Raw genomic sequence first — 22,184 nt, 5'->3', positions numbered from 1 at the left:
ATCACATTGGACCGGTCCGTACATAAAAAAACTTTTTTTTTTCCGTGTTAAAAGTTAAAACGTTAAAGCTCATTATAATTTTGATAAATATTTTACAAAAACTCTCTCTGCTTAGGTAAAATGTTTCTTGTATAGTCAAAGATTCTAGTGTGCAGCTTCTATAATTGATATGTACTCTTTGCTGAAAAAAGGAATTTTACAGTTTTACAGAGAGGTGAGGACCACTCTTGAAGATAATACGCAATACAGGAACAAATAATTGCATTGGATGGACAATGGTTCCCCGAGGACATTAGAAAACGTAGCCATCATATCATAAATAAAAGTGGTAGCCTGGTAGGTGTTGTTCAACTATTCATCTGATGAAGACTTAATACTTTATAAATTTCTATCTGCAAAGGTCCGTCTACACAATACTGCATTCAACTATTGAACTAAAGTAAAGATGTCCTGTATCTGTACTCTGTATGATAGCAGAGCACGCAATAATAAATAATAATTAAACACTTGAAATTTGAAAGCAAACTTTGTTTAAATTTTAAACACTTATCCTTATCGAAACCCCTACTAGTCAAAGTGACATTAGTCAGATGCTTGACTTCCTAAGTAGTTCTACAACATAAAAGAAAACAAACCAAAAGCTAAAAATAATAACTAGAGAGCCGAGGCACACTTGACATCTTCTCAACCTCTGTGCTGTTGAGCCTGAAGTGATTGTTTGGGCTCAGCACCACGTAGTGTACCAATCCAAGCGGGTGGCTGCATCCCGGTCTGCTCATAAACCGTATCAAGAACCGGTGGCAACATCTTGTAGAGACCAGCAATATCCTTCATCGTGTTACCGTTACCACCACCGTTCATCCCCTGCTCAGCACCACCATGGTTCCACACACTGATCTTTGGCTGCAGGTCCTTGATCGCAATAGCATTGGTCTTGGCGATTTCCTGATAAATGCCATTGTTGATCATCAAGAAGTCTCTCATGGCTGAGTAATCATTGTTAACTGCGCCTAGGAGGGTCTTGAGGTAAGTCCCCTGAGCATCGGCCATGGCGACAAGTCCTTCTGCATCTTTCTGTTTCGAGTAGAAGGCAGCATCAGCTGCAGCTTTCGTTGCTTCCGCTTGCTTCTGCTTCTCGTAAAGAACAGCTTCTGCTTGTTTTTGCTTATTGTATAAATCCCAGTTCGCTTCTTGCACCTGTTTGAAATAAACAACAATAGTCATGTCATGTTCCAAAAGTGAGAAAGAATTCAAGCAAAAAGTCTAAAGATTGTGATATATGCATTACCTTAGTCTCATACTCAACGCTGGCTTTACTGAGGAACTCAGCTTTAAGCTTCTCTGTCCGAGTCAACGCATTCATTTTCTCAACTTGAGTCTGAAGCTCAGCCTCCCTTAAAGCAACAGCCTTGGTTGCTTCAACCTCAGCCACACGAGAGTTTTGGGACAGAGCAGCCTTCTGAATAGCCAATGCTGCATCAGCCTTAGCAACAAGAGCCTCTTTCTCATTCTGAAAGACTTTGACCTCAGTCTTCACCTTGATCTCCTCTTTTGTTCCTTCTCCAAGCCTCTGAGTAGAGATGATCTTTGACTCAGCGTCAATCTTGGCTGCATTCTGGATAGTAAGTCCAGTCCTTTCTTTGGCACCAACCTCTCCCTTCATCTTTGCCTCTGCTACATCAATCTTGGCTTGGTTTGCTGCCTCCATCTGAGTTTTCTGGCCCAAGTAAGAGAAGTACTCATGTCCAGGCACATCTACGAGCTGCTTCACATTAGCGTTGTAGATCACAAGACCAAACTGGTTCAACTCAAGTTGAACCTTGTCAAACACTTCCTTCTTGAACTCCTTTGTTCCTACAATGCCACAATTGAATCGTCATTAATATAAGCAAACAGAAAGCAGAGTTCTATATATGAAACAATTGAATACGTTTCAAAAGAGTAAAAAAATTCGAACTTTAAGGTTTTCTCGGAGAACCTCAGTGTACATCTTAACAAATCAAGCAACAAACAAAAAAAAATCGAACTTTAGGGTTTGTTTTACCTTTAAAGACCTCTTCCATGGTCATGGAAGCAACAAGAACACGAGTCTCTCCTTCGATAACACCCTGAACAAGCTCGTTAACGTGGTTGGAGTGCTTATCATGTTGAGACATAAGCATGGCGTACAGCAAGAGAGCGTGAGGGTCATCAACGCGGGGGCCGATGGTGAAAACAGCGGGGATAACAAAGGGAAGTTTCTCGGAACTCATAGCCTGAACCTCGAAGGTGTAGTTCACAGGAGAAACGTCGAAGACGGTGCAAGATTGCCATGGAAAGACCCATGACTTCTTGGCAAGCTTGATGTCTTTGATCCCACCACCGGTGATGGCAAGATACTGCGATGCTTTAGCGACTCTGTAACTCATATTCTTCTTTGGTAATTAGGGTTTTGTTAGGATTTAGGTATATTTTGTGAAACGAGTTTGTTTTGCGTAATTGTTGAAGAGATCGAATAGAGGCTTTTTACTTATATTCATAGGTCCGTAATACGCGTTGTAGCGTATATTGGAAAAACAAAAGGAAAAGGAAAAAGAAAATAAAAGGGGAAAAAAACAAATATTCCTTTAATTACTGTTTTTAATTATTCATTTTACGCGGACTAATTTTATTTTTCTTTGTTTGTCAGATTAATTAGTGTTATATTACTTCAACTGTATTCTATGATATTATTATTCTCTTGTAATTTCTACGGAATTTCATTTAAATATTGATTTTTTTACAAGCTAAGATTATATAATTTATACTTAAAAAATTAATTGAATGTTACAAGATTTATATAAGTAAATATGTGTGAAAAGCTTAATAGTTTGGATATGTATAGCAACAGAATTTATATATTTAATGATAAATACTTGCATATTTTCTTTTAGTGGTGTTTTGTGTTTATCTTTTAACTTTGTTTATGATGGTGTGGATTTAGGTGAATCATCCAAGAAACGTCGTCGCCCATCTATATCGTATCTAGATTTAGGATTTAATATTTAAAATTTTTACGGCATGAAAGTAATTATTATAGCCATTAACGTTTTTTTAGGTACTAAAATTTGTAGTTGAATTTGGAAAATTGACTACAACTTATCTGCAAGACCCAATTAAATTTAGTAGAGATAAGTTTTCTCATAGTTAATTTTAATCCAGTAAAAAAAAAAAATACATAAAATCAGGGATAATTCCTGTAAAAAGATTTTACCAAGATCACAATGTTTTTTATTTTCACCTATTGAACCAATTAACGCGTTACGCGTGGACTAACCACCAAAACAAAACCAAGATTTATTCCGTTATTTTCTCGAAGATCACAGCTCCGTCGTTTTATCTTTTCACCCTGTGGTCGTCTTCGTTTGATTTGTCTTCTTCTTTCTTCTTCCTCAATCGTTTCATCAAATAGAGAGAGAGAGAGAGAGAGAGAGAGAGAGAGATTCAGAATCTCTCTTTCCCGGGAATTAAAGCTCTCTAGAATATAAAATGGTGGATTCCGGGAAAGAGTTTTTGATGTTAGATAGTTACAATAGCATCCCATGGCTAATTTGGATCCAATTGTTCGTCTTCGTCCTTCTCTTACTCCTCCTTTGTCTCGTCGGAGTCTTCTCCTTAGATACCGGAGATAATAGTTTCTCTTCTTCTGATTCTGTTCCTTCTACCTCCGGTTCATCTCTTTCTAAGCGATTTCTTTCTGGGAATCCGGTTCCGATTAGCCACCACGGTTTGGGTTTCTCTATACAGTCTCATCAGGTAACTCGATAACTCCTTGTCTCTTTCAATTTGGTTTACAGATCATAGATTTAGTCGTACGTTGACTTGCTTTTGTTTCACAAACTGAGATCTGAATTAGATAATTAGTAGTTTAGGAAGTAGATTTCAGAGTGAGATCGATGTTGTTTGTTTCTTCATTAAGCTTTTTCTGGGAATGGGAAGAGGAAAAAAAGTAATGGGGGAATTTGATGGAGGTTTATGGAACTTAAGGGGTTTAGATTGCAAATTAAGAATTAAGGGAGAAGAAAGTTGCAAGCCATAATTAGCTTTAAAGTAGTCCACTTTTGAATGTTAGTTGTAGCTAAAAAGTTTAAATGATGGCCTTTTTTTTCAATGATCTGGGTTCTGAAATTAGCAAATACTGAAAAAGGTAGCAATCTAAACATACGAAATGTGATCTTTCCTAATTACATGGTTTTCTGGATCATATAGTTGCGGTTAATAGTCATGTTTTTATGTGTTTTGGTCTCTCGATCTATGTTTGGAAGTTTTTGATTTCTTTTAAGTCTCTTTCCAATTTTGTTGGTTGTAGCATTCAGGGTAACTAGCCAAGGTTAGGTTGGTAACTTGGTATTTCCTTTGGTGTTAAGTTTTGGTTGCTTAGGTCTTACAACGTTGTCTTGTTATGTCTTTAAGCAACAATTAGCTTCCTCTCTTGGCTTACACAGTGTTGTTGGTGCTATGCCTGTTTCAGTAAGAAAGGAGCTGAATTATTATTAGGACGTTTCGATTTTTGATTCCGGTTGCAAACAAAAACCTATAAGTTTAAGTTACGTTTCTGACATTTGGATACTATGTATTCAGAAAAGAGTTTGTATCAGACAGTCTTCTTCAAAGTTTTTATGGTCTCTCTGTAATTGTGACACAGATCAGTTTACTGGATTGATGAGTACAGGCATAGGTGTTGCAATTTACATCTGTTGATACTATGCTTAATCACTGACTTGTTTCTTTGATTCATCTTTGTTTAATAAACTAACTCATCCGTTTTTTTGTAAGCACAGGTTGGAAGTTCTCAAAGCATAAAAGGAGAGATAACACCAGCTGTAACAAGGAGAGTGACAACAACAGAGGAAGAAGCAGAGGGTTCGTTGGAGAAAGATTCGAGTCATAGTTTGCATCATCCGTGTAATTTGTTTAGGCTGGCTGGATCTGCGTTTCTAAAATGTTTCGGGATTGACAGGACTACNTTACGCGTGGGGGAGTCTCTCTCTCTCTATCTATTCTTTTTCTTTTTATCGAAGGGGACCCTACTAACATGCGCCAGGGGTTTTCACTTTTCATCTTTCACTTTTTCACTTGTGATGAAAAAGAACTCTCGTGCACCATCAAACTTGCTCCGTCCTTATGGAATTCTAATCATTACATAAAGAGCAGAAAAGGAGAAGGTTGGCACCAAACTTAAAACAAAAGAACAATGCACATGCTTCCTTAAATTTCCCTTTTTAACAACACTTCAGTGTAAATCTAGCATATAAAAACAAAACAGTTCACAACTAACAGTAACACACGTTCTTCGATGCATCGATGAATTAAACTTACCTTAGCGAGAGAGCATGAACCAGCAATTTGTTTGGGAAATAAAGGTCTAACGCTTTACGGACCTTTATCAGTTTATCTTATTTGGAGAAGGCAATAATTAATAACATAAAAAAGCCCAAACGAATTTGAGGCCCCAAAGTCATTAATGCGATATTTTTTTTATTTTTTTTTTTTTTTTTTTTTTTTTTTTTTTTTTTTTTTTGCGTGAAACTTTAGTGTCTCAAAAAGTGAACTCCATGATTTGTTGAGCCAAGACGTCACTTAGTGGTATCCCTCTTCTAGCCCTTGGTGAACAAATCCGACAAGCCTGGAGCTTTGTACAAAGAAGCCTTAACCGAGGAAATGTAAGGCTTAAAAAAAACACACACACAAAACAATTGGTATTCTTACTTCGATTCTGAAAATGTTTTGTTTGCACATGGGATTAAAGTCACTTACAGATAGAGAAGTCCGTTGCTTAATGATATCTTTCTTGCTAGAACTCCACCAAGATTGATCACGTCATTGATTGGCTTGTAAAGCACTCCAAATCAGCAAGCTAAACCTTGCGCCAAAAGACGAATAGTTAACTCTCTGTAGTTCTTCAAAATTTAATCACAATGTAAAAAATCAATAGTTTAAAAAAGTCGGCAATGTAAACAAGAATTAAGCAACAATAAATCGATTCTCTTCTTTTAATATAAGTCAACAGAGAAAAACATTAATGGACAGAAATAAAATATAAGTCCATAATTTAAAAAATCGACCAAATTAAAAACAAAAAAATCAACATAAAATAAAAATAAGTCTACCAAAACCAAAGAAATTGACGAAAAATATTATAAATCAACAAATAAAATAACCACAAACAAACATGACATTACACAATTGAGTTTGTAAAAACCAACTAACCAATATTAATATAAAAGAAGAAGTAGTAGTAATCTTATATTACAAGATTGTCTTCATTGTAATATATGAATGCCAGTGAACATAGAATATACATAATCAACATGTTATCCTCATATATTGATTGATTGTTAGTGAACTAAAATTTTTCCTTGTAATACAATGTTAGGTTCATTAGCTATATCAACCAATTTGTAAAGAATATTGATGCTAGTCTTAAGCATGTTGATTCTCAATATTTTATTGACGAAATGTTGGGTCTTGCTCTTTTTAACAATCTCCCAACTAACGTGCTTCTCATTGTTGTCGATAGAGATTTTGTGCTCGCGTTAAACTATAGGAAGAACCTGTGAGGAACATGTTTCCATATTGATGTTGGTTAGTTAGGTTTATTTAAGAGTATTAGATTGTGTCAAAAACGAAAGGTCTTTCGAGAAATAAAAAGTCTGAGTTTTTTCCTTTGAAATTTTTGTTTTTTTTTTCTTATTTTTGGCACATATTTTGCTTATTTTTGGCCTATGTTTTGCTTATTATTTTATTCATTTAAATTTTTATATTAAACAATATAAAATATATAAAATGTTATGGAAATTCCAAATTTTATCGGTAAAATTAGTTGAAAAATACTTAACTATATGTAATACAAGAGTTTGACGAATGTGGTTTCACTTTTTACTCTGTTCCGATTAGAAGATACCATTGCAAATGGTGTCGTCGCATTCAAGGATGCAGGATGCTGTCGAGCTTCGCCTGCGTTCTATGATGTTGGGTAGAGCTATAAATGGCTGGCTACCTCGAAGCATTCTGGTGGTGACCGGTGATTGTAATTTCCGTTACCCAATGAAGAAATTAAGATTTTGTGGCTACAATGTTTTGATAATTATCTTTTTACATTATTAATATTCTTTAAAACAAAATATTTTGTTTTTGTTGTAATTTCAAATCTTTCATATTAAATATTAACTTTTACACATGTCAAAATCTCTGATTGATATAAACTTGACACATGTCAAAATCTTGTTAATAACTAACTTTTAAAAACCAATTATATAATAAGATGCTTTAATTTTTATGATGTCAGAAAATCGTTTAAAGTTTAACAACTTATATTAAACTTTAAATAAATAGAAAATAAAATGTAAGTATATATATATATATACGGGTATAAATGAAGAAAAAGACAAGTAATATCGATTCATTATATTGACATTTTCTGACCATAAATACACGAAGGTAATTAAATTAAATGTTACCAGCTGAAGTTAGTTTACTTAAATGATTAGCAAATTTCAATATTGGAAAATTAATAAATCCGACGAAGAAAACAGTCATATGTATATATTACAATAATGTATACATTGTTCTAATTCTGAGATAAACAAAAAAAACAATTTAATATATATGGTCTCGTCGATATCATAGTATCGTCAAGGCAAATAAGTTTTGAAATTATTTAAACAACATAAGAAAATTACTAAAATTTTTTGGTATTAATGGAGTAATCATCGACGCGTCTAGTGTAACGGTTTAGGTGACTTTGTGAAGAAACGTAATGAATTCTCTTTTTCTTAGTACCACCTTCAATTAGGTTTTAGATGATTAAAACTCTTTGACTCTTGCCGCAATTTTTGGTTCCTGCTAATTCTGATTTCAGGTAAGTAATTGATGCTGCTGATCTTGACAAGCTTAATTAGTGGTTTTTCGGTGGTGCATACGTTGCATGCATGTTAATTAATCTTACTTTTTATAATTAAGAGGAACGTATAACAAAATTATTGTCGAAACAAACGGGACTCATCTTAAAATCTTAGCCATCTTTAAATCAATAAAGGTGATCAATTAAATGACAATAAAAAAAGAAAAATTTGATTACGGGTTTATGAGAAAAGTTTTGAAGAAATGTTTGGTTTATTAACTTTTTATTAAGTCTCGTTAATTAAGGTTGGAATCAATTTACCATTTTGACGTTAGAGATCGTGGTCTTACCAAAAACACACATGGATAGAAAACGTTTGGTCCCAAATATATCAATACCACAAGAGAGTTGGTTAGAAGGAAGAAGCCTAAAACACGTTGTAAAAAACCTTTGGTCCCAAATATATCAATACCACAAGAGAGTTGGTTAGAAGGAAGAAGCGTAAGACACGTTGTAAAAAACCTTTTGTCCCTACCAGTGAATAAAGCCAAACCCAAAATCTTATCTGAGATTTTCTTACAGTGTACGTTTTTAAACCATTCATTACTCACTCCTTATCATGAATTCACACAGTAACTTATGTCATCCAAGTAACTAAAAAATCTTTGCCCTACCATGCCTTAATTTTACTTATGTGCTCTCATACAGCAATTTCTTTAGCGGGACATGATGAGTGTAATGAAATAAATATACGGTTACTCCATGAACATATAAATCATATACTTAGCGCTAGCATGCAAAGCAAAAATTGAATAGTAGATGTTTACAATATATATTATCAAATTAAACGTTTTGCTTATTATTTTGCTAATTTATTTTTTCATATTAAACAATATACAATATATAAAATGTTACGTAAATGCAAAATTTTATCGGTAAAATTAGTTAAAAAATACTTACTATATGTAATATGTTTTAATTTTTATGATGTTAGAAAATCGTTTACAGTTTAACACCTTATATTAAACTTTAAATAAATAGAAAATAAAATGCAAGTATATTATATATACAGATATAAATGAAGAAAAAGACAAGTAATATCGATTCATTATATTGACATTTTCTGACCATAAATACACGAAGGTAATTAAATTAAACTATTAAATGTTACCAGCTGAAGTTAGTTTACTTAAATAATTAATAAATTTCAATATTGGAAAATTAATAAATCCGACGAAGAAAACAGTCATATGTATTACAATAATGTACATTGTTCTAATTATGAGATAAACAAAAAAAATGATTAATATATATGGTCTCGATATTATATAGTATCATCAAGGAATATTATTCACTCATGGCAAATAAGTTCTGAAATTATTTAAACAACATAAGAAAATTACTAAATTTTTTTGGTATTAATAAAGTAATCATCGACGCGTCTAGTGTAACGGTTTAGGTGACTTTGTGAAGAAACGTAATGAATTCTCTTTTTCTTAGTACCACCTTCAATTAGGTTTTAGATGATTAAAACTCATCTTTGACTCTTGCCGCAATTTTTGGTTCCTGCTAATTCTGATTTCAGGTAAGTAATTGATGCGCTGCTGATCTTGACAAGCTTAATTAGTGGTTTTTCGGTGGTGCATACGTTGCATGCATGTTAATTAATCTTACTTTTTATAATTAAGAGGAACGTATAACAAAATTATTGTCGAAACAAACGGGACTCATCTTAAAATCTTAGCCATCTTTAAATCAATAAAGGTGATCAATTAAATGACAATAAAAAAAGAAAAATTTGATTACGGGTTTATGAGAAAAGTTTTGAAGAAATGTTTGGTTTATTAACTTTTTATTAAGTCTCGTTAATTAAGGTTGGAATCAATTTACCATTTTGACGTTAGAGATCGTGGTCTTACCAAAAACACACATGGATAGAAAACGTTTGGTCCCAAATATATCAATACCACAAGAGAGTTGGTTAGAAGGAAGAAGCCTAAAACACGTTGTAAAAAACCTTTGGTCCCAAATATATCAATACCACAAGAGAGTTGGTTAGAAGGAAGAAGCGTAAGACACGTTGTAAAAAACCTTTTGTCCCTACCAGTGAATAAAGCCAAACCCAAAATCTTATCTGAGATTTTCTTACAGTGTACGTTTTTAAACCATTCATTACTCACTCCTTATCATGAATTCACACAGTAACTTATGTCATCCAAGTAACTAAAAAATCTTTGCCCTACCATGCCTTAATTTTACTTATGTGCTCTCATACAGCAATTTCTTTAGCGGGACATGATGAGTGTAATGAAATAAATATACGGTTACTCCATGAACATATAAATCATATACTTAGCGCTAGCATGCAAAGCAAAAATTGAATAGTAGATGTTTACAATATATATTATCAAATTAAACGTTTTGCTTATTATTTTGCTAATTTATTTTTTCATATTAAACAATATACAATATATAAAATGTTACGTAAATGCAAAATTTTATCGGTAAAATTAGTTAAAAAATACTTACTATATGTAATATGTTTTAATTTTTATGATGTTAGAAAATCGTTTACAGTTTAACACCTTATATTAAACTTTAAATAAATAGAAAATAAAATGCAAGTATATTATATATACAGATATAAATGAAGAAAAAGACAAGTAATATCGATTCATTATATTGACATTTTCTGACCATAAATACACGAAGGTAATTAAATTAAACTATTAAATGTTACCAGCTGAAGTTAGTTTACTTAAATAATTAATAAATTTCAATATTGGAAAATTAATAAATCCGACGAAGAAAACAGTCATATGTATTACAATAATGTACATTGTTCTAATTATGAGATAAACAAAAAAAATGATTAATATATATGGTCTCGATATTATATAGTATCATCAAGGAATATTATTCACTCATGGCAAATAAGTTCTGAAATTATTTAAACAACATAAGAAAATTACTAAATTTTTTTGGTATTAATAAAGTAATCATCGACGCGTCTAGTGTAACGGTTTAGGTGACTTTGTGAAGAAACGTAATGAATTCTCTTTTTCTTAGTACCACCTTCAATTAGGTTTTAGATGATTAAAACTCATCTTTGACTCTTGCCGCAATTTTTGGTTCCTGCTAATTCTGATTTCAGGTAAGTAATTGATGCGCTGCTGATCTTGACAAGCTTAATTAGTGGTTTTTCGGTGGTGCATACGTTGCATGCATGTTAATTAATCTTACTTTTTATAATTAAGAGGAACGTATAACAAAATTATTGTCGAAACAAACGGGACTCATCTTAAAATCTTAGCCATCTTTAAATCAATAAAGGTGATCAATTAAATGACAATAAAAAAAGAAAAATTTGATTACGGGTTTATGAGAAAAGTTTTGCAGAAAGGTTTGGTTTATTAGCTTTTTATTAAGTCTCGTTAATTAAGGTTGGAAATCAATTTACCATTTTGACGTTAGAGATCGTGGTCTTACCAAAAACACACATGGATAGAAAACGTTTGGTCCCAAATACTGTATATCAATACCACAAGAGAGTTGGTTAGAAGGAAGAAGCCTAAAACACGTTTCTATATAGGTTGTTAGAAACGTGTGAACTAAAGTGTGTGGTGGAAAACTGTAGAACAACTAGTATATAAGCAAGTCTTGTTTCATCACCATTTCATCAACACAAACTGAATCTATATTGTGATCAAACAAGTAAGAAATCAAACGATGGAAGGCAAAACTGTGATTCTAAGTGTTCTCATAATGAGTTTGGTCATCGCACAAATTCAAGTGGAAGCAAAGAGTTGCTGCCCAACTACAACTGCTAGAAATATCTACAACTCTTGCCGTTTTTTGGGAACCTCCCAATCAACTTGTGCAAACATCAGTGGATGCAAAATCGTTGGTGGGAGTACATGTCCGAACGGATATACTCGTGACACTCTCCAAAACTCAGGTAATTTTTTTTTTATTGTGCTTTATCATGTCAATTGTTGCCAGTTCCATCGAGGTTAATTTATTTTTTGAAAATTTTACTCAAGGTGATGCGGTTTCTGTCAATGAATACTGCAAGTTGGGGTGTGCATCTTCAGTGTGCGGTGCCATGAACACACTCCAAAGCTCTGGTAAAAAGAAGCATCCAAACTCAAAAAATTATAATATTATTATTTATCTTCGAACGGTAGACAAGAAAAAATGTTAACCCATTCTATTACTGTTTCGCTCAGTAAATGATGCGAGTGAAATTGTGAATGGAGCGGTAGCACAATGCGCAAAGGCATGTTCTAATTTCTGCACCAAGGGATCGACAACTGAAGTTGAGACCGCCTAAACAAGCGTATCCATGAAGTTACGACTTCCAAGTTTCAGAGTGTTGTTTTTCCTTCATTTCAATAATTGCCGTGTGTGTGACAAAAATAAAAGTACTAGACTTTGATGCTAGTATATGAATAAGTTGTTTTATGTTTGTGCCTGTGTCGTAGAAGGTTGTCAATCCTAGATTGTACATGACTTCTATTAAATAAAAAAGTTTGGTCACTTTAATATTTATTAATATTCCACAGTTGCTACAGAATTCTTGCCCTAAACATCACTAGCTAATAATGAGCTCATATCGATTTTTTCTGGCCAAATCAGTATCGAAAACATTTATTGCATTAAAGATTATACAAAATATCCACTAGATTAGATCTTCTACTTAATTACTATCATCTAAATAAAGAATTATGTGTCCTTCTCGACCATTTTATAAGTAGCTCATTTAGTTTATAGAAAAAAGACAAAAGCAGAAGAAAGATACGGTTACACTATTATACAATTGTGTTGTGTCGTCTACACTCACATATTACAAGTCAGTCAACCCGTATAGTCATACACACTAGTAGAGTCATTCAAAGCCACTTGTTTATTTTTTCAGTAAATAATATTTTAACGTCTCTAAGAAATTGTATTATAAGAGACTCATTCCAAATACTGATCTAGATATATTTATTTCGAAACCTAAGGCATTTTGTGGTTATACTTTCGATTGTTGTTTGATGGCTAGCTAATTTTCTCATTAATCAATATTGCAGAACGTTTTATGAAAAAGTCCATGTGCTTCTCTCCATGTAGTTAGTTCATATATATACCAGTGGGAAACTCTTAAAGGTAACTGTGTCATTCTACTTTTTTCTCGGCTTTGAGAGTTCATCAAACGTATGTGTATGTCTTACAATGTTAATCCCTTGCCTTCTTATTGTGCTTCTTTTATTTTTTAATTGCGTAGTGCTTGTTCACAGCATTCTTGTCCTCCAGTATGAGTGTCTCCGGTGCTGCAGTTGCTTCAGGTTAGTATATTCTTCTTTTCTTTTTGCTACTTATTGTTTCGTTTTTGAGTGAATTTGAATGGAAAAAAAAAATATTAAAGAAAACTCTTAATTGCAATTTGCAACACCATCTCAGAAATAAATTTTAGAAGAGCAGTTGAGTTTGGGAAAACTCATGTGGTAAAGCCCAAAGGGAAAGCACCTAGCAACTATTGTCTGGCTACATGGGCTTGGGGACGTTGGCTCAAGGTAATTCCTTTCTGTCCCAATGTCCCAAGGAAAACCAGCTAGCATAGTAGTTTATTGAATCTAGGCTTCATGACATTGTAATAATTAACTTGAGAAAATTCCTCATATCATCCGGTTGCGTCTTCGTTAATTTTTTCAGCAAAAATTTTCAATGGATAGCACCAGTTCCAATGTAAGAACGAAATTAGGGAAAAGAAAAAGAGAAAATTTCTCGATTAATTTAGGGAAAATTAAAAGATTATGGACAGTTTTATTAATTTGCTTTTTTGTTTTTAATTTATTTACATTATGATAAAAAAAAAAAATCTATATGGCATGTTTTTATTGAGCAAGAGACTTATACTTTTATACGATAAAGGATATATATATATATATAAATATATAACCCTAATTTATAAAGTGTCAAAATTGGGGGTCTCTAAGGACATCCTTAATGGCATAACTGATCTTAAAATAATTTTAATAATATTATAATGAGATAATAATATTATAGTAAAGTAAGAGAGAGCAAGAGAGAAAAATATCAAGATCAATGCTCAAGATCAGATTTTGCTCAAGATCATTTCTCTCCTTGTTCTTCTACTGTTTGAATTTTTTTCTATCTTTTTATACCTAAGATTATGGCCTAAATATTCTCGATAAGTTCAGAAAACTCTCAGGGTCTCTAATTTTCTCGAAGATTTTCAGAAACTTCACAATGGATGATAGCACCAGTAAATTCCAATGTAAGATCGAAATTGTTCGTTTATATTGTCTCTATTCATTCAACATATATGTATATATATATATATATATATTTTGGGGGTCTGATTTTTCTATTTTGTATCTGATTTTTTTTTTTTTTTAAATAATAATAATTATTTCGTGATCCGTTTTGGCAGGGGGACAGATCATGGTGTTCTGGGACGTGGAGGATTGGTCAATCCTTGAGAAACTAAATCCTCGATTGGTTAATGAGAAGATCACATCCGATCTATATGAAAACGGATATCTAGGTCCTGAGATGTTTAATAAGTTGACATATGTCTTTGGGCATGCTGCAATGCGTTTTGTTCACGTACCCAAAGGTACGTAGCTTTCTTTTATATTACTCTTTTTTTTTTTTTTTACTTAACATTTCATGTGATGATGAGACGTCCCTCCGTCCAGGAAACAAACATGCGAGAGTTCACTTTATTACAGAGCAACTTCTTCTCTGGGCACTGTACGGTCCTAGTCGTCCAGCGAGTTTGTTTATAATCTCAGAAAGCATCAAAGAAGAGAAGCAGCTCGTCCATCCGATCCTATGGATAGGAACCGTTTCAATCTTGTCTTTTTAGAGCCTGGGAGCGTACTTGTTAATTGTCAAGGTTCTCCTTTAGAGGGGCTGAATGAGAATGATGTTTTTGAGTCATTGATTTTGAATCATTTCCTGTACCATACGAAGTGAAACCAGTTGTGTCCGATGCTTGGGCCGATATAAACTCTGGTAAGATCTCGCTATGCCTCTCGAAGAGTCTATATATATTTGATTAGATTTCATCTGATTTCAAACTATGATCTGCCACATTAAAATTTTGCATTGATATTTCTTTCGTTGTGGCAGAGGGTAACACAGGCGTGTTCTGGGACGTGGTGGATTTCCCAATCCCTGCTGCTGAATGTGATCCTGGTTGGGTTTCTAGGATGATCAAATCAGGTCTTGATCGACAGGGTTGTTGTAATGGTTCTGTGTCAATCTGGTTGTACGACGTTGAAGATGAGAAAACTAAAACCACGAAACAAGAAGTGATAGATGGATATGAGGCTGCCGGAGTCAGTTTCAATTTCGTACCCGAAGGTACGTAGTGTGAATATGAATTCCTCCTTTACCTAATTATCCCTCGTCCTCTCTTTATCTTACTACGTAAATCCAATCTAGATATCTCCCTTGTTGATGATATGTATAGTTGCTGAGGCGCATGGATATGCTAGAGATCATAAGATGTTAGTGGACATTCTTCGGTGGGCAGTGGACAGTCCTGAAAATTCCAATTTGATCGTGCTCTCTAAACACTTGGATGAAAATTCTCTCTCTTGTATTCAAAGTTTGCAGGATGCAGGTTACAACAATGTTGTCTTAGTAAAGACGCACCTGCAAGCTCAGCATGGCTTTGGAATTGGCTTATAAAGCAAATCTGAAGATGAGACTAATGATGTATTTCTGATCGATGTTTTAATGTTATAATTCTGTCATTTTCTTTGATTTGATCATTTTAATTAAGTCTATTAAACCAACTTAACGGGCGCTTTGATGGCTTCCGCGACCGCGTTTTCTCGAACAAGGGAACGTATCTTTGTTGACATAAAGTGTTGTGGATCTACACACATATCACAAGTCAGTCAACCTGTAGAGTCAGACAAACTAGTAGAGTCATCCAAAGCCACTTGGTTATTTTTTTTGTTAAAATCATATACCAAAGTCTTTAAGAAAATGTATTATAAGACTCATTCCAACTACCGAGTGAATTAAGTCACTATAAAAATATAATACAAGGTTGTCTCTCTTCACACATTTATAGATACAAAGTTGTCTCTCTGATCTCTAGCTGCTCAATAACTCATCATCTCTAGAATTATATAGCTGATCTGCTCCTCTCACCAATACTATATATCGGATCTCGATGGACAAAATAGTCAGACGAAGCGAAGAAGAACCTTATCTATGGATTCCAATTCAGTTTCTCGACCAAACTGTCATAGCTATCTTTAAGTGTCTTGGTCTTCTTTGTCCGACTGCGAAGAAAACCGGTGACCTTAAACCAACCGGTTAGCTTTCTTTAAACATTATTTATGAATATCTCAGATAAAATTTCAGTTTAATATGCTATTATTATCCCTAATTAGTTCTGTTGTTTTAAAAAATGTTTTATAACTAAATGAACACAAAATTATTCAAATCTGACATGTTAAAAAAGATTCCAAAATTTTGGACGTATTTTTTTTTATGAAGCGTTTGTGTGTTTTAATTATTTTTTTTAGTTTGGGCCATCTTTTAGCTATTTTATTTTTGAAATGTTAAAAATAAAACAAATCCTAGTTAATGATTAATTTATAGAAAGAATACGTCTGATTTAGTTTGGATCATGACGATGATAACATTCAAATCAGAAAACATCATATTTTATGGGTTTTAATAGGTGCCAAAGTATGTTGTTATAACTTATAAGTAGTTAATGAATATATGAAGGGTATCTAAACGTGTGTTTGCAAACTGCAACTACAGGAGGAAGAAGAAGATGATGTTGCCATGAAAGACGATGGTGTCGTTGTGTTGACTAGAGGCCGCATGAAAGCCAGAGCAAAGAAAAAGGATAAAGAAAACACTAGTAAAGGTCGTCCTGGCCAAACTAATAAACTACTCAACGCAGCAATAGAAACTTCTGCGTTGAACAAAAAGCAAATAGAAAATTCTGGGGGTTAAGAAGAAGTCCTGGAATCAAAAGCCCCAAGAGAGACTTATCCACTAGTTTAATACCAATGTGGCGTTCAAAGTCGTACCTTGCTTATTTTTATTCCCTCCTTTTCTTTCTTTCAAGACAACAATATTTGACCCAACATACGTGTAACTCAGACCAGAACTATATGCTTTGAGGTTTGAATCGGGAATAATTGTTGAAGGTTGAAGCCATATTCATTCTCGATCAAAGCATATATAAACGACTTCATTTGACAGTTTTTACCAAACTTTGTTTGGCTATAGTAATTTTGTATCTTGTGTACTGATTATTAATTATAGTAGCTTCCAGCAAATTAATAATTTCTGTCTAGTTTTTTTTTTAATATGTTGTTATGTCTTTAACATAACTAAAATTTATTTATATTTCTTTTTTTTTTTTTTGAAAAAGGCAAAATTTATTTATTTATATTTCTAACAGAACATTATTGAATTAGTTAGACCAATCAACTTACAACGCAAAAACGTCATCGCTGGTCTCCACGAGTAAACGCCTAAATTTCTTGTATTAAAAACAAAAGTTCTTACAACTCACTAGTGGCGACCACGAGAACCAAACGCCACTTTAGTTTTACATTTGTTTACTATATACATTTCCCTCGTGGCTTTGGATGTAGCAATAAGCCAATTAATAAATAAAGCAAAAAAAAATAATATAATCGTCAGAACATCATATTACGATTAACAATTTTAAATTCGACAGTTTAGTTTGATCCAAACTTACCAGAAGAAACTAGGGGAAATATTAAAAAAAAAAATCAATATATATAGTCCAAAATTCGTCATCTGAGGACGACGAGTGAACTGTTTTCGTCTCTGTTTTTCCAATACTGTATGTTGTTATCACAAGCTGAGATCATGTGCATTGGTAGTAGGAAGTTTCTCATAATACAAATAAATGAGAAAGAAAAAATTTATAATATTTTAATTTTAAAAGGAGATAATTGATTTTCTAGAAACCTATAATATCATTTTACATGATGACATATATCACTTTTTTAAGTAGCTCAATTTTATTATAATAAACTAAATCTATAACAACTTAAAATCTTAATTAACTAATTTATTTGTTGTTACTTTTTATTTATAAATCATAAAAGAAAATTATTTATTTAACAAATTTCATTATGCAAAATTTTAAATTATATGTTCATATTATTTTAAATTAGTCATAGTTAATACAATAAAAAATATTAGTATGATTAAACAAATTATGAAAGTTGAAAATATACTAGTATTGTGAAACTAACTATATTAGTATTTATAATTATTTTTTATCATACGATATATGGTATAAAATATAAGAAATTAATAAAATTAAGGGGGTGTATTGAAACCATGATTTTGGAGAATATTATGGAATTTAGAAAATTTGAGATTTTGAAAGATTTTAGGGAATTTGATATGATTTATTGTAAAATTCTTTCAAATACTACATAAAACCATGAGATTTATATTTCTGTATTTTTAACTAAACAAATCATCTCAAATCCTCCCGAATCTTTAAGAGGGTGTATTGAAACCATGATTTTCGAATATTTTATGAGATTTAGGAAATTTGAGATTTTGATAGATTTTAGAGTTAATATGATTTATTGTAAAATTCTTTCAAGTCCTATCTAAAACCATGAGATTTGGAATTCTGTATTTTTAACTAAACACATCCTTCCGAATCTTTAAATGAGGTGTATTAAAACCATGATTTTGGAGGATTTTATGGGATTTAGGAAATTTGAGATTTTGATAGATTTTAGAGAAATTGATATGATTTATTGTAAAATTCTTTCAAAACCTACCTAAAATTCTTTCAGAATCTCTAAATCTATTTAATAAGTAATTTAATATGTCTAGATTATCAATAATATTTTTTAATAATTAGAGATAAAAAATATTAGTATGATTAAACAAATTATGAAAGTTGAAAATATACTAGTATTGTGAAACTAACTATATTAGTATTTATAATTATTTTTATCATACGATAATGGTATAAAATATAAGAAATTAATAAAATTAAGGGGGTGTATTGAAACCATGATTTTGGAGAATATTATGGAATTTAGAAAATTTGAGATTTTGAAAGATTTTAGGGAATTTGATATGATTTATTGTAAAATTCTTTCAAATACTACATAAAACCATGAGATTTAGATTTCTGTATTTTTAACTAAACAAATCATCTTTAATCCTCCAGAATCTCTAAATCTATTTAATAAGTAATTTAATATGTCTAGATTATCAAATTTTTTTTTAATAATTAGAGATAAAATACATAACAAAATAAGTCTTCAAATGAAATTATATTAAAAATACAAAATTACATTAAAAATAATAATATTATATGAGTTTCTTTACCCATTGGACACATAAAAAAAATAAGAAAAATAATAATACTATCTGTATATGGTGAGAGATCTATTGTGTCTTTCACCAATGCATGTTCTGCTCTGAGTCATCAAGCTACCTAAAGCCTAAAGCCACATGCTTATCTTCACTAATAACAACAATTATAATTATGCGTTAATTTATTTTATTTCTTGATTTTTTACTAATCAAAGACTCAGAAAAGGTTTATATTTTATTCTATTCATATTCAAAAGTAACGATTTACGAGAACGTATTTTTATAAAAAGAGTCACACCAAATACCGAGTTAGCCCACTATAAAAAGGCAAAGTTGTCTCTCTGAGCTCGCTGCCCAATCACACCCACATCTAAAAAACAGCAGCTTCACTCCTCTCACCAAATTTAATCCGACTTGAATAGAAATTTTATTCATCTTACCAGATCTCAATGGAGAAATCAGATAGACGAAGTGAAGAAGCAACTTACCTATGGATTCCTCTTCAGTGCCTTGACCAAACTCTCAAAGCTATCTTGAGATGCCTTGGTCTTTCTCATCAAGATTCTCCGTCGACGTCTCCGGGAACTTCAAACCAACCGGTATGTTTTCGATAAATATGGGATTTCTAATTTCTGGTTGCTGTGTATATATGCCACTACAAAGTGGGTTATGCATGAAAAAAAAATTAGAGGGGGAAACCATTTAATCTCTTCTTTAAACAAAATAAAAAAAGTTAAAAATTTTGCAAGTAACATTTTCTAATGAGCGCTTGTATAATTATATTTTAGTTCCAAATATTTTTAAGTTAAGACCAAAGCATTTAACTATTTTTACTTTAAGGTAAATCCTGTTAAAAATATCAAATTTAGTTTGGATGATATTATATGATTTGAGTAAGTAGTTAGTTATATGTTGGTGTTCAAAGCTGCCTATTTAACATGCTTTAAGTAATAGTATAATATATGAAGTATGAACCCAAACTTGTGTTTCTACTTGCAGGAGGAAGAAGAAGAGGATGTCACCGAGAAAGAGGAGGTCGTTGTGACGTCTAGGGGCATGAAACGCGGCGTTGATGTGACAAGTAGAGCCATGAAGAACAAAGCTAACAAAAAGGGGAAGGAAGAAGTCAGCTCAGGCCGTCGTGGCCAACACCATTAGCACTTCAATTACATACTATTGTTTAGCTCAATTATTATTTAGCAATAATCAGTTTAATTTTAATATCGTTGTCATTGCACTATTTACTTTTTATTTTTGATATACTAGTAGTATTAACAATCTTGTTCTACCGACACACAACAACAATTAAAGCTAGTTTCATTTCGTTCTTCAAAGTCTTATTGATGATTTTTTTCTCGGAAAAGAAAATCACAATACATTATGTACGTTAATTGTCGTTGTTTTGATATGATTTGGGTTTAACCATGAACCATCATAAGTACATAACCAGTATCAATATTAAATGAAGACATTTATTATCCATCTCTATCGAATATATCTGTCCAATGTTAAACATTAAAGACGTACCTAATTAATAAAATTTGGATTCATTTTATTAACAGTCAACAGCTATTTCGTCCTACCTAGCTACCTCACATTAATTAGTATAAACTCATACTTGCGAAATGAATAAACGATCCAAAAACGTTTAACCTACCTAACTAATGATTTCAACAAAAAAAAAAAAAAAATCGGCTAATATCATATTTTTGCAGATTAATTTATAGGATCATCGAGTCCCTTTATTTATTTGTATTCATCAGAAATATGTTTCTAAATCATATCCGACTATCAGTATTGTCCAAAGCTAGATGTATAAAATAACACAAAAAACCTTAAACGCAGTGATGATAATCCTAGCTATTTCCTAGCGCAATTCACAACGTGCACTATATAGAAATGATAGTAATATTAAAATACAAAGTTGACGGGTGCTCTCTATGAGTAATGCATGATGATCATATATAATTTAATAAAATACATAATCAACGAGCACGAGGAGCAGCAATCAACACACTAACTTTCAAATAAGTATAAAACAATTTTAACATTCCTCACGGTGACTTTTAGACATCTCTCTAATTCATATTTATAATTAAGAAAACAAACTCATAAAGCCATATTTGGCTATCTGGCCATAATTGGTGATAAGTCTTACCTCATAGAAAAATCATAATTCCTACAACAACAAGGTATGGGTTCAATTTTAAAGTTTGGTGGTCTCTTTGTAACAACTAGACCTACGATAATCATTCCCAGTTTGAAAGAGTACAATTTATAAGGGACCACGTACGATAGTGATGACCATATATAATAAAGGTATTTAAGCCAGTGCGCGAGTGCCGACCCAAACAAGAGTTGCATTAATCCAAAGGAATATATGTTCATTATTATTCTAAATTTCTAATGTGTTGATGGAATGATATACAACTTACAAGTGTGCATTTAAAAAAAAACGTTAGTACAAAATTAACATTTTCAAACTTAATTCTTTAGTTATTTACATGACCCTTTCATTTGTCTTTTTAAAAAAAAAAAAAAAAAAGAGGAATTTTTGTATGTGTTGATTTTAGCTTATTGTTTGAAATAATCAAAGATCATACTTTGAATTACAACTTAAACATATTTAACATTTGTTTAATAACTTAAAATTCAAACAAAAACCAAAAAGAAAGAGCGTGGAATGGACTTTGACCAAGAAGACCTCCACGTATTTGCTTGCTGCTATATTTTGACCGCGCCCACGTAGAGATTACTAGAGTCAAAAATTGTTATTTTATTCACTTCAGCTATCAGTCAAATAAGCATCTCGGTTTTGAATAAACCGGTACCAACTTTTCCAAAGTCTGTGTGTGGTTCACCTAACAACAAAACCGGTTTATCTTTATTATAGACCCGGTCAACACACATTTACAGTTGACCACACAACAACCCAAAATGAATAATC

General features: G+C 32.1%; 6 protein-coding genes across 7 annotated transcripts; 5 read left to right on the top strand and 1 right to left on the bottom strand.

Moving 5' to 3' along the window:
- LOC104743221 (flotillin-like protein 3) lies at window positions 568–2,465 on the bottom strand. The gene is made up of 3 exons (XM_010464332.1): window positions 2,045–2,465; window positions 1,289–1,854; window positions 568–1,197 (listed from the first exon to the last, which is right to left on the bottom strand). The coding sequence occupies exons 1-3, from the start codon at window positions 2,406–2,408 to the stop codon at window positions 685–687; spliced, it is 1,443 nt and encodes a 480-aa protein (XP_010462634.1). The 5' UTR covers window positions 2,409–2,465; the 3' UTR covers window positions 568–684.
- On the top strand, window positions 3,400–5,165 carry LOC104757475. Its single transcript, XM_010480225.2, has 2 exons — window positions 3,400–3,774; window positions 4,800–5,165. Exons 1-2 carry the CDS (start codon window positions 3,508–3,510, stop codon window positions 5,163–5,165), a joined length of 633 nt encoding a protein of 210 aa, XP_010478527.1. The 5' UTR covers window positions 3,400–3,507.
- On the top strand, window positions 11,538–12,412 carry LOC104743204 (thionin). Its single transcript, XM_010464315.2, has 3 exons — window positions 11,538–11,819; window positions 11,905–11,988; window positions 12,091–12,412. The coding sequence occupies exons 1-3, from the start codon at window positions 11,591–11,593 to the stop codon at window positions 12,192–12,194; spliced, it is 417 nt and encodes a 138-aa protein (XP_010462617.1). The 5' UTR covers window positions 11,538–11,590; the 3' UTR covers window positions 12,195–12,412.
- LOC104743211 lies at window positions 12,507–14,884 on the top strand. 2 transcript variants are annotated; one of them, XM_019238698.1, is made up of 6 exons: window positions 12,507–13,012; window positions 13,131–13,191; window positions 13,307–13,419; window positions 14,099–14,144; window positions 14,301–14,486; window positions 14,569–14,884. In XM_019238698.1, exons 2-6 carry the CDS (start codon window positions 13,161–13,163, stop codon window positions 14,736–14,738), a joined length of 546 nt encoding a protein of 181 aa, XP_019094243.1. In that variant the 5' UTR covers window positions 12,507–13,012; window positions 13,131–13,160; the 3' UTR covers window positions 14,739–14,884. The 2 variants fall into 2 exon arrangements, with proteins under 2 accessions (XP_019094243.1, XP_019094242.1); XM_019238697.1 differs by having other exon boundaries at window positions 14,063–14,144.
- LOC109124890 (elicitor peptide 2-like) lies at window positions 15,589–17,179 on the top strand. The gene is given in 3 exon segments (XM_019238701.1): window positions 15,589–16,183; window positions 16,185–16,206; window positions 16,664–17,179. Coding segments are annotated over 3 exon segments (342 nt in total). The 5' UTR covers window positions 15,589–16,061; the 3' UTR covers window positions 16,862–17,179.
- On the top strand, window positions 19,571–20,586 carry LOC104743193 (elicitor peptide 1-like). The gene is made up of 2 exons (XM_010464305.2): window positions 19,571–19,836; window positions 20,237–20,586. Exons 1-2 carry the CDS (start codon window positions 19,687–19,689, stop codon window positions 20,393–20,395), a joined length of 309 nt encoding a protein of 102 aa, XP_010462607.1. The 5' UTR covers window positions 19,571–19,686; the 3' UTR covers window positions 20,396–20,586.

Source organism: Camelina sativa, chromosome 2 (genome assembly GCF_000633955.1).
Source record: "Camelina sativa cultivar DH55 chromosome 2, Cs, whole genome shotgun sequence".
Classification (NCBI taxonomy): domain Eukaryota; kingdom Viridiplantae; phylum Streptophyta; class Magnoliopsida; order Brassicales; family Brassicaceae; genus Camelina; species Camelina sativa.
The sequence above is the reverse complement of the archived record's forward strand: the minus strand, read 5'-3'. Positions and strand labels throughout refer to the sequence as shown.

Coding starts and splice junctions, on each gene's coding strand:
- LOC104743193 (XM_010464305.2), top strand. CDS start 19,687: ATGGAGAAATCAGATAGACGAAGTGAAGAAGCAACTTACCTATGGATT. Junction 19,837..20,236: donor CGGGAACTTCAAACCAACCG/GTATGTTTTCGA, acceptor TTCTACTTGCAG/GAGGAAGAAGAAGAGGATGT.
- LOC104743221 (XM_010464332.1), bottom strand. CDS start 2,408: ATGAGTTACAGAGTCGCTAAAGCATCGCAGTATCTTGCCATCACCGGT. Junction 1,855..2,044: donor CATGGAAGAGGTCTTTAAAG/GTAAAACAAACC, acceptor GTGGCATTGTAG/GAACAAAGGAGTTCAAGAAG. Junction 1,198..1,288: donor GCGTTGAGTATGAGACTAAG/GTAATGCATATA, acceptor TATTTCAAACAG/GTGCAAGAAGCGAACTGGGA.
- LOC104743204 (XM_010464315.2), top strand. CDS start 11,591: ATGGAAGGCAAAACTGTGATTCTAAGTGTTCTCATAATGAGTTTGGTC. Junction 11,820..11,904: donor TGACACTCTCCAAAACTCAG/GTAATTTTTTTT, acceptor ATTTTACTCAAG/GTGATGCGGTTTCTGTCAAT. Junction 11,989..12,090: donor GAACACACTCCAAAGCTCTG/GTAAAAAGAAGC, acceptor TGTTTCGCTCAG/TAAATGATGCGAGTGAAATT.
- LOC104743211 (XM_019238697.1), top strand. CDS start 13,161: ATGAGTGTCTCCGGTGCTGCAGTTGCTTCAG. Junction 14,145..14,300: donor TAGCACCAGTAAATTCCAAT/GTAAGATCGAAA, acceptor CCGTTTTGGCAG/GGGGACAGATCATGGTGTTC. Junction 14,487..14,568: donor TTTTGTTCACGTACCCAAAG/GTACGTAGCTTT, acceptor CCCTCCGTCCAG/GAAACAAACATGCGAGAGTT.